A 13,578-nucleotide genomic window follows, 5' to 3' on the forward strand; every position below is an offset into this window, starting at 1 on the left:
ACCCAGATCCTTTTAATGTTGGAACTTGGATTGTTTGGTAGCTTGCAGGCTAAGCAGTACTTCTAAAGATCACAAAGAAAATCTACTCCAAATTTGAGGACAAATTCAATTTGCATGAGAGTTCAGTCTAATTCCTGTAATTCCAGGGTCAGCATGCACAGGGGTGAAGTATTTATCCCCCCAAATGAATGGGAATGAAATACTGTGAGATGAAGTAGTGTGCTTAGAGTAAGATTAATATAGACTCTAAAGAAGATGCTAGTAAAAATCTATATACTAGTTAATACTAGGTAATACTGACTGAAAAACAGAAGAGGCAAAGAAATCAGTACAAACTGATATAATTTTCACTAGGAGGAAGATTCAACCAGATGTCTCAATGTACCCCAAAGCTAATTGCTACTAAAAACTAATGGCTATTTTCTGCTTAAGAGTTCTACTGGTTCTGTGGTGTGAACTTTGATTCAGAAATCACCATTGCCAGATGGTTCTGGGGGCAATTTCACATCAACAGTAAATTAAAGGCATCTAATAATTATTATAGCTTAATCAGTGATGGGACCCCTTATTCATTCATGCCTCATGATTTCAAATCAAAACTAAGTCCCCAGCTGGCATGGTTTTTCTTCACTTAAAAGCAGCTGTGCCATCAGATAATCTATTATTATTATTATTATTATTTTTAATTTTAATTCATGTTCTGGGAAAAAAAAAGTGATCTCTTTGCTCAGATACAAAGGGAGAAGTTCAGGCACTTCAGTTTTACCTTTGTAATTTCTATGAAGTGATCACAAGTTGTTGGATGCAAGAAATTAATGCATTTTCAGTCTGGAAGGTACCAGGCTTCTTGCAAGCAATTCTAGAAGTAATATAAATTCAATACCAAACATTCTTACTCTTCAAATCTGTGAATTCCTTTGGAAACACCGGAGTTTAACATTTGGAGACGTTAACAGGCGCAGTTCATAAAAGGGTGAAAAAAACCCTAAAATTATTGAGCAACACCCCTCGAAGATACACAAGCGGCAACCTTCCAGATTTAATTCCTGTTACCTGTGGCTGGCAGCCCCCGTTTACACCTTTTCCAGGTGGTTTTGTGGATGTGCCAACCCCCCCTCACACCGAATTAATGCGAACGAATCAATGCGAATTAACGCCTATCAACAACCGCGACTGCCTCCCTTTCCTGCAACAACAGCACCACACAGCCCCTCAGGGGAGGCAGATTGATAGTTCAAATCGATGATTTTCACAGAAAAATGTTAATTATTGCTTTAAAGAACCACTCATTACAACGCTTCAAGGGGAGAGTCACCTCCACCCCTCAGCCCCCTCACCCCCTCCGCCATCTTGAGGCTCCCGCCCGCCCTCCCGATCCCGCCTCCCGCCTTCCTCCTCCCTTTCCTCTCAGGCCCGGAAAGCGGAGCCTCCGCATGGGTTTCCGCAATCATGGAGTACATGACGGGACCAGCAGCCCCTACCCAAGGCAATATGTAAGCGGGGTGGGCAACCGGGCTTTGCTTTTTTGCTTTTCCTTTTTTGCTTCTGTCGGACGCGGCCTCGGGTTGAGGCACTTGAAGAGGAGGGGGGGGGGGGAACGATACCCGCGGCTCTCTTGAGGCATAGATTTTTCTAATGATAAATGAATAGATTTTAAAAGGGGACTTGCCTCTCTCTAGGCTTGGTGTTGGCGACTGGTTTGTTCTTTTCTTCTGTTCCAGCCTCTGCTGCCAATGCGGCGTTCCCATCCCGCCCAACCCGGCCAACATGTGCGTGGGGTGTCTGCGGGCCCAGGTGGACATCACCGAGGGGATCCCCAAACAGGGCACCCTCCACTTCTGCAAGCAGTGTGAAAGGTGGGCAGCCCTGGCCCGCTCCAGCTCCCATGGCCGAAACCCCTCCTGAGGGGAGCAGGGGCCCGGTTCTGAAGGGAGGAGGAGAGGGCCCGGTTCTGAGGGGAGGAGGAGGGGCAGTGGGCCCGGTTCTGAGGGGAGGAGCGCGGGTCCGGTTCTGAAGGGACGAGGAGCATCGGGTCCGGTTCTGAGGGGAGGAGGAGCATCAGGCGCGGTTCTGAGGGGACGAGGAGCATCGGGCCCGGTTCTGAGGGGAGGAGGAGTATCGGGCCAGGTTCTGAGGGGAGGAATGCATCTCGATTTTGAGGGGAGCATCGGGCCCAGTTCTGAGTTTGGGGAGCATCGGGCCCGGTTCTGAGGAGGGGGAGGAGCAGTGGGCCCGGTTCTGAGGGGAGCAGTGAACCTGGTTCTGAGGGCAGCATCGGGCCCGATGCTGAGGGGAGGAGCGCGAGCCCAGTTCTGAGGGGGAGGGAGCATCGGGCCCGGTTCTGAAGGAGGAGGAGCATCGGGCCCGGTTCTGAGGGGACGAGGAGTATCGGGCCCGGTTCTGAGGGGAGGAGCGCGGACCCGGTTCTGAGGGGGGAAGTGGGGGGAGTATCGGGCCCAGTTCTGAGAGGAGGAATGCCTCCTGGTTCCGAGGGGAGCAGTGAGCCCGGTTCTGAGGGGAGGAATGCCCCCTGGTTCTGATGGGAGCAGTGAGCCCGGTTCTGAGGGGAGGAATGCCCCCTGGTTCTGATGGGAGCAGTGAGCCCATTTCTGAGGGGAGGAATGCCCCCTGGTTCTGATGGGAGCAGTGAGTCCGGTTCTGAGGGGAGGAATGCCCCCTGGTTTTGATGGGAGCAGTGAGCCCATTTCTGAGGGGAGGAATGCCCCTGGTTCTGATGGGAGCAGTGAGCCCGGTTCTGAGGGGAGGAATGCCCCCTGGTTCTGATGGGAGCAGTGAGCCCGGTTCTGAGGGGAGGAATGCCCCTGGTTCTGATGGGAGCAGTGGGTCCCCTCCCCTTGGTCACTGTGTTCTTTGAGGTCCCTCCCAAGCTGTCATCCCAGGATTTCTCCAGCACATGGCTCCATATCCCGTGTTGTGTCCCCAGTCTTTACCCCGTGTATTCTGTGTTATGTATCCTACCTGTTCCCAATATTCCCGTGTTTCCTGTGGAAGTGGGAAAGCTGTGGCTATGTCCAGAAGATGCTTCTGAGTGAGTGCCTGGGATAAATGAGGCAGATTGGTACAGATAGGGCAAAAAGTTGTTGTTTTTGTAAAAAGTTGTCAAGCTGAGAACTGCTCGGCTTGTTTTGAGGGATTCCCCTGGAGTGAAATCTACCTGGATTTCAGCAAGGCCTTTGACACCGTCTCCCACAGCATCCTCCTGAAGAAGCTGTCAGCCCCCAGCTTGGACAGGAGCACCCTGTGCTGGGTTAGGAACTGGCTGGAGGGCCGGGCCCAGAGAGTGGTGCTGAACGGGGCTGCATCAAAATGGCGGCCGGTCACTAGTGGTGTCCCCCAGGGATCAGTGTTGGGCCCAGTGCTGTTCAATATCTTTATCGACAACTTAGACGAAGGGATTGAGTCCATCATCAGCAAATTCGCAGATGACACTAAGCTGGGAGGAAGTGTGGACCAACTCGAAGGCAGGAGGGCTCTGCAGAGGGACCTGGACAGACTAGAGAGCTGGGCCGATTCCAACGGGATGAGGTTCAACAAGGCCAAGTGCCGGGTCCTGCACTTTGGCCACAACAACCCCATGCAGCGCTACAGGCTGGGCACAGAGTGGCTGGAGAGCAGCCAGGCAGAAAAGGACCTGGGAGTCTGGATTGCCAGGAAGCTGAACAGGAGCCAGCAGTGTGCCCAGGTGGCCAAGAAGGCCAATGGCATCCTGGCTTGTATCAGAAACAGCGTCACCAGCAGGTCCAGGGAGGTGATTCTTCCCCTGTACTCAGCGCTGGTTAAGCCACACCTCGAGTACTGTGTCCAGTTCTGAGCCCCTCAGTTTAAGAAGGATGTAGAGGTCCTGGAACAGGTCCAAAGGAGGGCAACCAGGCTGGTGAAGGGACTCGAGCACAGGCCCTATGAGGAGAGGCTGAGAGAGCTGGGGCTGTTCAGCCTGAAGAAGAGGAGGCTCAGGGGAGACCTCATCACTGTCTACAACTACCTGAAAGGAGGCTGTAGCGAGGTGGGAACTGGACTCTTTTCACAGACGACCTTCAACAAGACAAGAGGACACAGTCTTAAGTTGTGCCAGGGGAGGTTTAGGTTAGATATTAGAAAGAATTTCTTCACGGAGAGGGTGATCAGGCTATGGAATGGACTGCCCGGTGAGGTGGTAGATTCTCCGTCCCTGGAGACATTTAAAAAAAGACTGGATGTGGCACTCAGTGCCATGGTCTAGCAACTGCTCCGGTGGGTCAAGGGTTGGACTAGATGATCTCTGAGGTCCCTTCCAACCCGGCTAATTCTATGATTCTATGACTCTATGAAATGCTTCCTGTGCCACAGGTATCTCCAGCCTCCAGGAACCTGGGTTCAGTGCACTCTGGAATCGAGGGAGCTGCTTGCTTTGTGCCTCAAAAAAATCAAAGCTTCACTGAGCAGGGTGGGTATTTTCACAGCTTGTCAAGTTTTATCACCCAAAAATCAAGTTCTGTGGGGTTTGAGCCTTCCAGAGCAGCTGTTTGTGCTCTTGTAGAGGTAATAAAGTGATTTATATTAAGTATAGAGAATAACAATCTTATTTTATGCAAAATATATTGGAATTTGGGAGGATTCAGCAAGGAAAGGTTTTAACAAAAAATTTCCAAGCATACTTGTGGAAGTTGTTGGTGCAATTCTGTGACTTCAAACCATGCAGTGTGCTGCTTAGGTGGGAGTTGAGCAGGATTAGCTGCAGGAAGCCAACTTATTTTTCATGCATCTTAATTTTTTTAATTTTTCTGTGTATTCTTAAAATGTAAATATGATTCTTGTGCTTCCTGATGGTGGAATGAAAAGGAGCTGCAGAGGTTTGTGTGTAGACTAAACTGAAAGTCTCACCTCTACATCAGCAAAGTATATATCAGTTTCAGAAGCTTGGCAGAGGAAAAAAAAATCTGAAATACTGTTTTAAGCAAAAAAAAAATAATTTTAAAAATGTTACTGCACTGCTCAAGCTTTGAGTTTCAAGTGCCTCATTGAGCTTCTTGCTGTTGGGCTGGGATTTAAATGTACAAAACTTTTGTTACAGTAAATGCATGGTTTTTAGTTTTGGAGATTAAATTGGTTTTTAAGCCCAGAAGTCCTTTGTACTCTTCACTTTGGCAGCACCCAGAAATCCTGCTGGATCCTGCTCATTTCCAACCTCCAGCAGTTTAGGTAGATCAGCCCCTGTGTTCCAGCTAAACACTCTTAATTTGGATTTAATGGAGGTTATTAATTTCCTCACTTGGTTGAGGAGCAGTGAACTTAACCATACATTTTTCTAGGGGGTAGAAGTGCAAGTTTTTAACACCTGTACCAGCACAGCTGCTGGCAGGAGCTGAGTTCTTCTTCTTTCCCACTGCCAGGTGAGGCTGATTGATGCAGGCTTTATTTGGACTGAACCACACTCTAAGAGGCTGAAGCTGAAACTGACTGTTCAGAAAGAGGTAAGTGAAGTATGTGGCTTTTTAAAGAATTTTATGACAAATAGTCTGATTTTATTTAATTTCTTTAATTATTATTACTTTTTAAGTAAGTGGATCTCATAGGTAAAACCCAGCATGTGCTTACTGTGAAGGAGTATTGATTCCATCCTGCCTAAAATGCCATTCCTCACAGATTGAAGAAGGTTATGGACTATTGCAGTAAAAAAAAAAAAAAAACACTATTATTTGTGACCCAAATACAGCTGTCTGTCCCATAATGTAGTGTGGAACTTATTGCAGGATGCTGTGGTAACCAGTTTGGCCAGGCTAACGAGGAGACTTTTTAACCTTTTTGGGTTTTTTTGCAGGTGCTGAATGGAGCAGTTCTTCAGCAAGTGTTTGTGGTGGAATACATAGTTCAGTCTCAGATGTGTGAAGACTGCCATAGGATTGAAGCCAAGGATTTCTGGAAAGCTGTAGTCCAAGTCAGACAAAAGGTAGGGGCAAAAACTGAATTTTGGGGTTTTTGGCAGAAGAATCAAGTGGACAAATCTTTGTCATTTTCTCAGGAAAAGATGCACTCACATTTGCACACTGCCCCAGGAAAACATCTTGTGTTCTCAGTGGGGGTTTCTTTTCTTACTGATTTTTTAGTTTAGAAAAACTTCCTCTCCACTCCCCAGCATTATCAGCACATTCTTTTTTAATTCTTTTTAAATGGTGGCTGGCAGGGGGAAATACTCAATATCCTTCTTTATTTCAAGGCAGTGTTGGAAACAGTAGTACAGTTGGGTTTTTTTTTAATATTTAAATCTTGTTTGAAGCAAATGATATCTTCAGCTACCAATTATTTTATTTTTTATTACAAAAGTAACAAACAAAAGCTTTAAATAATTGGGGATATTCAGAGCACATCTCTGAAATCTTTTTGGTTACTTGGAGCGAGCAGACCTTGGATTGTTCCTTCTCCAGATGATCTTTGGATATAAATATTTCTTCTGCATTTGCACTGGGCAGTCCTTAAATAACCTTGATAATTTTATCTTGGTTTTTAGACTCAGCACAAGAAGACTTTCTACTATTTGGAGCAGCTGATTTTAAAACACAGGCTTCACCAAAACACACTTCGCATCAAGGAAATCCATGGTAAGTGTGGTGGCTTTGGTAGCCTTGAGGTGGAATATCTTCACCTGTTCTAGCCTGGAAGGTGCTTGCAGGAGCAGCTGTGTACAGGTAAGCAGTAGGTTGCTTACCCTGTGCATTGTATTTGAAAAAAATAATAATAATATTTGAACTAAATATGTTCATTGAGCTTTCTTTTCTTTAAGATGGGCTGGATTTTTATTATTCTTCAAAGCAACAGGCCCAGAAGATGGTTGACTTTCTGCAGTGTACAGTTCCATCTAGGTAAACCATTTATTCTTATTGCCTTGACTACTCAAAAGCTTTTGGGAAATTTCTTTAATCCTTCATTTTTAATGAATTTTCTAAGAGCAAGTGTAAAGGATCTGGATTCTAGTTGGAACAGACAAAATCCCTTCTACAGCAGTCCCATGTTTCCCACTTGTAAAACTAATCCATTTGAAAACAAACCCTCCTGCATTTTTGTTTCCTTAATTCTTGGATTTGTGGTACCTAGCTCTACACTTTCATTGCTGATTCTCTCCTGTTCCAAGTAATCTTCTTGCTGCCTAAAAACTCTGTTTTTATCTTCTACAGAGCAAAATCATCCCAACGTTTGATCTCTCATGATATTCACAGTAATGTCTACAATTACAAAAGCACTTTCTCTGTGGAAATTGTTCCAATCTGCAAGGTAACTTTTCTCTGTTTCATCTTCAGGGTGTTGTACAGTGTGGGTAGAGTTTGGGTTTGGTGATGGAGTCCTGGTTGGGTGTGGATTTGGAGTTCTGGAGGGATCTACTCCCAATGAAGCATGGAAAGCAGCTACCTCAGAGAGGTTGTTGGCTGTTATTGGGTGAAGACTTGAAAACACAAGCTTAAAAATCTGTTCCAGATAATTCTGAAGATTTAATCTTGTGACTAAAAATGAAGGAAATACATGTGGGACTTTTTTTTCTGTCTGCATGCAGGACAATGTTGTCTGCCTGTCACCAAAACTGGCCCAGAGCCTTGGGAACATGAGCCAGATCTGTGTGTGCATCAGGGTGACAAGCACCATCCACCTCATTGATCCTAGCACTCTGCAGAGTAAGTTGGGGAATTCTCTTCCCTTGGCACAATTTTATCACTCTTTTTTTCATTAAATCTTATTTTCTTAGACCCTGACATAGAAATTTCATAGCAATCAATCTAAGATGCAGTTCTTCAGGTTTGATTTCCACAGTATCCTAGGCAAAATGTGCAGGCTCACTGCCAACTTCTTGGTCTCTGCAGAGCACTTATTTTTGTCAGGTGTATTCCTTTATTTCCACTGGATTGTGAAACCAGCCCCTTTGATACCAAAATCCCTGTGCTCTGGTTGCTATTTGCTGGCAAGTTATTTTAATTAGGATACATCCAGGAGAATTCTTTTTGTGGATAAGAAGTCTGTGCTTTGCACATCTGAGGTGTGATTTGCCTCTCCCAGATCAACTGTTCCTGTAGCACAGCTCTGCAACATGGGGCATGTCCTAAATACTGGAGTTACCATGACAAACTTCACCAAAATGCATTTGGCAGTTGCCTGATGTTTCCTTTGAATTTCTTTGCAAGAAGTTCTTTGCCCATGGGATGGTTTTGGGGGTTTTTTTTCCTTTCCAGTTGCTGAAATTGATGGCAACACCTACTGGCGCCACCCTTTCCATAGCTTGTTCCACCCCAAACAGCTGGAGGAATTTATCATTATGGATATCAACAGAGTTCAAGAAAAGAAGAAAGGGGCAGGAGCAGGGGCAAAATCAAACAAGGTAGGACTTCCTCTCAGTTTGACTCCATGTTTGGGGCTTTCCTCTCCTCTCTCCTGCTCAGCTGAATTTCTGCTTTTGATCCATTCCACCTTGCACAGTCAGTTGCAGGTGTTCCTGTGCCATCTCGCTGGCAAAAGTTCTTCTCAGGAAGATGTGCAGAATGGTTTTTTTGCTTGGAGATGGCACAGGTGTTGTGTGAATTCCACTTCCAGAATTTCTCTTCCATTGAAGAGTTTAAACTCTACTTCTTACCAACATTACTGAAATTTATTTATAATAACTTTGCAGCTCTTCTTCTTTAGATTGCTCTTGAAGTATAAACCCATTGCTTTTTAATCAATGAATCAGTACCAACCATTTGCTTCTCAGTCAAGAGCTATATATACTTAAAAGTTATGAAATACTAAAAAACCACCAAACAAGCCCTGTCCTGTGGAATTCATGTGCAAAGTTGTTGGTGTGTCCATTCCCTTACTTGGGCTGAGATTACCAATGAGGAGTAACAAAAATACATTGGATACTTGATGTGGAAATCCAAGTCTAATTAGAAATGTAGTTTAAAACAGGAAGACAACAGTGCAGATGTTGTAAGAGGACAGTGAGTTGTGTTGGATTACAAAAGTGGTTTATTTTCCATTCCTCAAGCACACCCTGGCTGAGGCTTGGGTGCAGAAAACCTCAGAGCTGAACGCAGACCATCAGTACTTCTGCTTTACTCACCTGGGACACATCCTGAATCCTGGAGACCTTGTCTTGGGGTTTGTTCTGTTTCTTGTTGTTTTTAAATTAAATGATTATTTCAAGACTGAATTCTCTGGGTTCCCCACAGGCTTCTGTGTTCCTTTCATCCTGGCCTAATGAGGAAATCTTTTTTTCTAGCAGAAATCCTCCTGTGAAATGGGCTGTTAGGAACAGCTGAAGTATTGACTTTAGAGTCCAGATGGGAGTAGCAGTTCAGACACAAGGAGATGGGAGGGATTTTTAAAACACCAAGCAAGATCTTTTTGTTTAATAGTGAGAATTATCTGTGGCAATGGAACGTGGAATTCTGTTAAGATCAGGCAAATTGGGTAATTCTCCAAAAGGCAGAAACAGGGGTGTTATTTGAGCTGTCTTAAGGCCAAGGGAACCTTGGGGGGTGTTGCTGTTTGGGTTCAGGAGGCTGGGGAGCAGAATTTGGGAACAGCAGCTTCCCAGAGTTAGTCACAGTCACAACACCTGCACATTGAGTGGATTTTTTTATTTCCTCTCCACTTCATTTGGAAACATTTCTCTTTTCTCAGGAGCTGTAACTTGCACTGTGCTGTTCTCTAATGCAAACACACCCTGAACTGAATTCAGTTTTATAGACTGACTTAGAAGGGTAGGTTTAAAAATCCCTTTTATTCCAGATTTTTATTCCTGTTTTTATTCCAGATTCGACCTGGCAAACTGCAACTTAAATGATGAGTTTGCCAATAAGATGAACCCCCACAGCATTCCTGATGTGGTAAGACCATTTCATTTCTCTGGGCAAACTTCTCTGTGTTACTCAGGGGTGTTTTGAATGATGATTTTCTAATGAATCCCCACGAGTTCCATAGTGCCTGGAGGAAGAGGGGATATTAATATTGAAATGTGAGCAACATCCACTTGGAGAGTTATTTTCTCTACTTCAGTTCTTCAAGTGGTGGTTAAATAATACATTTGCTTTAACTTTTGCTGAGATTGTTCACACTCTGGTGAACATCTCCAGTGTTTGTGTGTTTTCAGGACAAAATTCAGAGCATTTGGAAACCTTTGAGTTGTTAAATCCTTTATAGGTTCTGTAGAAAACTTGTGAGTGCCAGGCTGACCCTGCCATTTGTTCAGCTGGTTTTACAGTTGCCCAGGGGTTGTTTCAGATTTCTGAGGGTGTTCTCAGTGGTATTCCAGGTGTGTTTGTGTGAATAAATCCCTGCTGGGTGTCACTCCAGGTGTTAATCAAGAAGAGCTACGACCGCAGCAAACGTCAGCGGCGCAGGAACTGGAAGCTGAAGGAGCTGGAGAGAGACAGAGAAGGCACAGACACAGATGATGAGAGGTTTGGTGTCTGCCATGAAGCTTTTCACTCCCCCCCTTACCCAGGATGTTGAGTCTAGAAATCCCATTCCTCAGCTTCTGCTGAGGATGAGGCTGCTGTGACACCTGTGCTGCTCTGAAGGGGGCACAAGCAAAGGTTGCTGGTTCTGCTGGACCTTGAAGCAGGCTCAGGGACAGAGCTGTAAAAGTGTTCTCCAAAGAGCAGGGCCACTCCACGTGGTTCCTTCTCTCAGAAGTGCTTCAAGCCACCTTCCTTACACTTCTCCTGTCTTGACTGCCAAGTTCTCAGGATGCTGAGGACAGCAGGACCAGGGGTGTGTGGAAACAGCCTAAATCCTGGAATCTTAACACTGCTGTCTTTTCCAGCTTGCTGTTGCAAAGTATTGAAACAGTTTCTGTTTTTTTCCAACAGCAGCTTAAAGTATGAGACAAGTAATAGTGGAAACGTTGTGTCTGCACCTGACTGTGTCTAGAGGGACACTTTTGGTGAAAACCATGCTCCTCACTCCTTTGTTCAGTGACAAAGCTGATACAGCAGCAGGAGATTCTAAATAATGAATGGAAACAACGAGGCAATCAGAGTTAAATGAGGACAGGCAGCTGAAGTTGTTTGGAAACTACTGGGTGCTAATAAAAAGGGCAGAAAGGATGAGATGGAAATACAGGAATGATATCAAACCATGTCTGAGAGACTGCAGGTTGCAGTTCTTCCACAGGGCTTCTTTTCTTTGATTTGATTTAGTTTTATAAACTTGCCTAAATCCAGAAGAAAAGTGAACCAATATATTAAACATCTTTTACAGGCAGTACCAGGACTTCCTTGAAGATCTGGAAGAGGATGAAGCCATACGGAAGAATGTCAACATTTACAGAAGTAAGGCCTTTCCAGGCAGTTAATTGCAGATCAGGGCTCTTGGGGTGAAAGTATTTTTACTGAAGTTCTCAGTTTGGATCCTTTGAACCTCCTCATGCCCAGAGAAATGCTGCCATGGAACAGCTTCAGGCATCCAGTGTGTTTTATGTGCCCTGAATGGATGTTTGGGTTTTGTTTCCTTGCCTTTAACACAAGAGAGAGAAACCTGTTTTCTCCTGCACCCAAAACCCTTTGCTGGGAGAAGGATTGGATACTTAATTCAGCATTTTCCATGAGGGCAATGACCACAATTTGTTGGGTTTTAGGAGGGATTGGTTTGGGTTTTGTGTTTTGTTGCTTGTCTTGGGGACTGAGGTTTTTTTCCCCTCTTATTCCTTGGGGTTTTGGGTTCTCTTTGCTCAACTGTTTGTTTTATTTGGTTTTCCCTGTTGCTTTTTTAGATGCAGATATCCCAGTGGAGAGTGACACAGATGATGATGGGACTCCACGAATCAGCCTGGCTGAGATGCTGGAGGATCTCCACATTTCTGAGGATGCCACTGGTGGAGAGGGAGCAAATATGATGACAGAATAATTCCTTAAAGCAGTAAATATCCCTTTGGTGAGGAAAAATTGCCCAGAACACAAGCAAACATTGCAGATCACATCAGCATGGAAAGTAATGTGATAACTACCACTACACCTCTTAATCATGGTCTTGAATTCATATTTAATATACAATATTCAGCAATTAAAGGTAAATTTCTGATGCAAATACTCCTATCTAAGTTCCAACAGTTCTTCCCATCCCTGAGTGTTCTCTCCCTGCAGTGTAAAGATCATCTGACTACTTTCAGGGTTATGTTTTGGGAATAATAATTGTCTTTTCCTGAAGACAGCTGGCAAGGAAGGATGTCCAGAGGGAGAGATTCCATTCTGGTTTGCTAGATTTGTAGGTAGAGAACCTTCCTACCACTTCTTGCTTTCCTTCTTCACAGGGGAGGGATTTTTCCTGTCTTAATCTTTTTGCTACAGTGATTTGAAGCCTTTTGTGGTGCTGCTAAATGATTCCATGTAACTATATTTTGGGGAATGTGTCTTCTGCTCCCTTTGCTAAGGGAACTCCAAATACATAAAAAACTTCCCTGGAAACTGATGGAAAATGCAGCCCTTGATCTGAAAGACTGGAAAATTCTGTGAAGTGCAATGAATATTGTTCAGATCTATATTCCATGCCTGTATCAGCAATCTGCATAATGTCTAATTAATCCACCAACTATGAACTATTAAAAAACCCCACACAGTTATTTTGGGTCCAGCATTATTTAGTTAACTTAAAAATCAAATTCCTCTCTACCACAAAGCCTGAAGAGGACACAGGTGGTGTGGAAGGACATTACAGCCTTGCATTCATCTGGTTTTAATTCGTTTTTCCTGCACAAAGCTGGTTCAGTAGAAATTTTAGAAGGAGTTTATGTGCATGTACATCTGGTTTAATTCCATATAAGTATGGAAGCAATAAAAACATTTTATTACACATTTTACAGTAGTTACACCTGCTGGTAGTGCTGGAGAGATGTAGATAAACTCAATTTTAGTGACCAGTGAGCCAAATCTCTGGAAATTGAAGGACTTTATTGTGTACCCTGTAGCCAGTAAACACATCCTGTGCCTGGATCTGTTTTGGGTGGTGAATTTTTTTTTCTGTCAGAGGTAAAATTGATGAAGCCTTTACCTTGTGTAGCTTGGTAACAAACCTCCTGGTGTTGGCAGGCAAAGGGGGAGCTGTAATAAAGCTTTTTTTTTTTTTAACCAGGGCTGTTTTGCTCAACCCTTTCCCTTCCTCTTTAGAGTCTCTCTGTAACTGCAGATGTATTGGTGTCCTGGCTGTCACCCTGTGGGTCACTGCAGGTGTCCCTCTTCTTTCCCCCCCCCTTCTCCGTGCTCTGTTGCATCTCTGAGGTTTCAGGCAAGGGCTGGAAAGATCCCATGCTGTGCAGACCAGTCAGATATCTAAGTTTATTTCTTGACTTTGGGTGCTTTTGTTTGCTGGCTGGTAACACATGGTGACAGCTCTCCAGGGAGTGGGTAAGCTGCCTCTGCTTGAAACCAAAGTTCTAATTTTAGGTTCTTGAGTTTACAGTGTCCCTTTAAGAGCTGGGAGCCAAAAGAGGCTGTACCAGGAAATGAAATGTTTGGCAGGGACTTCTGACTGACACTGGGTGAGTAATTTGACAAAAAGTATTTAATTCATTGTGGATAAAAAGCTGCAACCTACCCCACATCTTTCTGAAAATCTCTTTGT

The 13,578-nt window shown here is 44.5% G+C and overlaps 1 protein-coding gene across 1 annotated transcript; it reads left to right on the plus strand.

Moving 5' to 3' along the window:
* The first annotated feature begins 1,379 nt into the window (after positions 1-1,379).
* Positions 1,380-12,950, plus strand: NMD3 (NMD3 ribosome export adaptor). The gene is made up of 15 exons (XM_030456559.1): positions 1,380-1,493; positions 1,722-1,856; positions 4,348-4,444; positions 5,391-5,471; positions 5,819-5,947; positions 6,506-6,596; positions 6,779-6,857; positions 7,170-7,266; positions 7,544-7,661; positions 8,214-8,359; positions 9,005-9,117; positions 9,776-9,848; positions 10,315-10,421; positions 11,224-11,294; positions 11,735-12,950. The coding sequence occupies exons 1-15, from the start codon at positions 1,450-1,452 to the stop codon at positions 11,866-11,868; spliced, it is 1,515 nt and encodes a 504-aa protein (XP_030312419.1). The 5' UTR covers positions 1,380-1,449; the 3' UTR covers positions 11,869-12,950.
* The last annotated feature ends 628 nt before the right edge of the window (positions 12,951-13,578 follow it).

This window comes from Calypte anna, chromosome 9 (genome assembly GCF_003957555.1).
Source record: "Calypte anna isolate BGI_N300 chromosome 9, bCalAnn1_v1.p, whole genome shotgun sequence".
In the NCBI taxonomy this organism is placed as follows: Eukaryota; Metazoa; Chordata; class Aves; order Apodiformes; family Trochilidae; genus Calypte; species Calypte anna.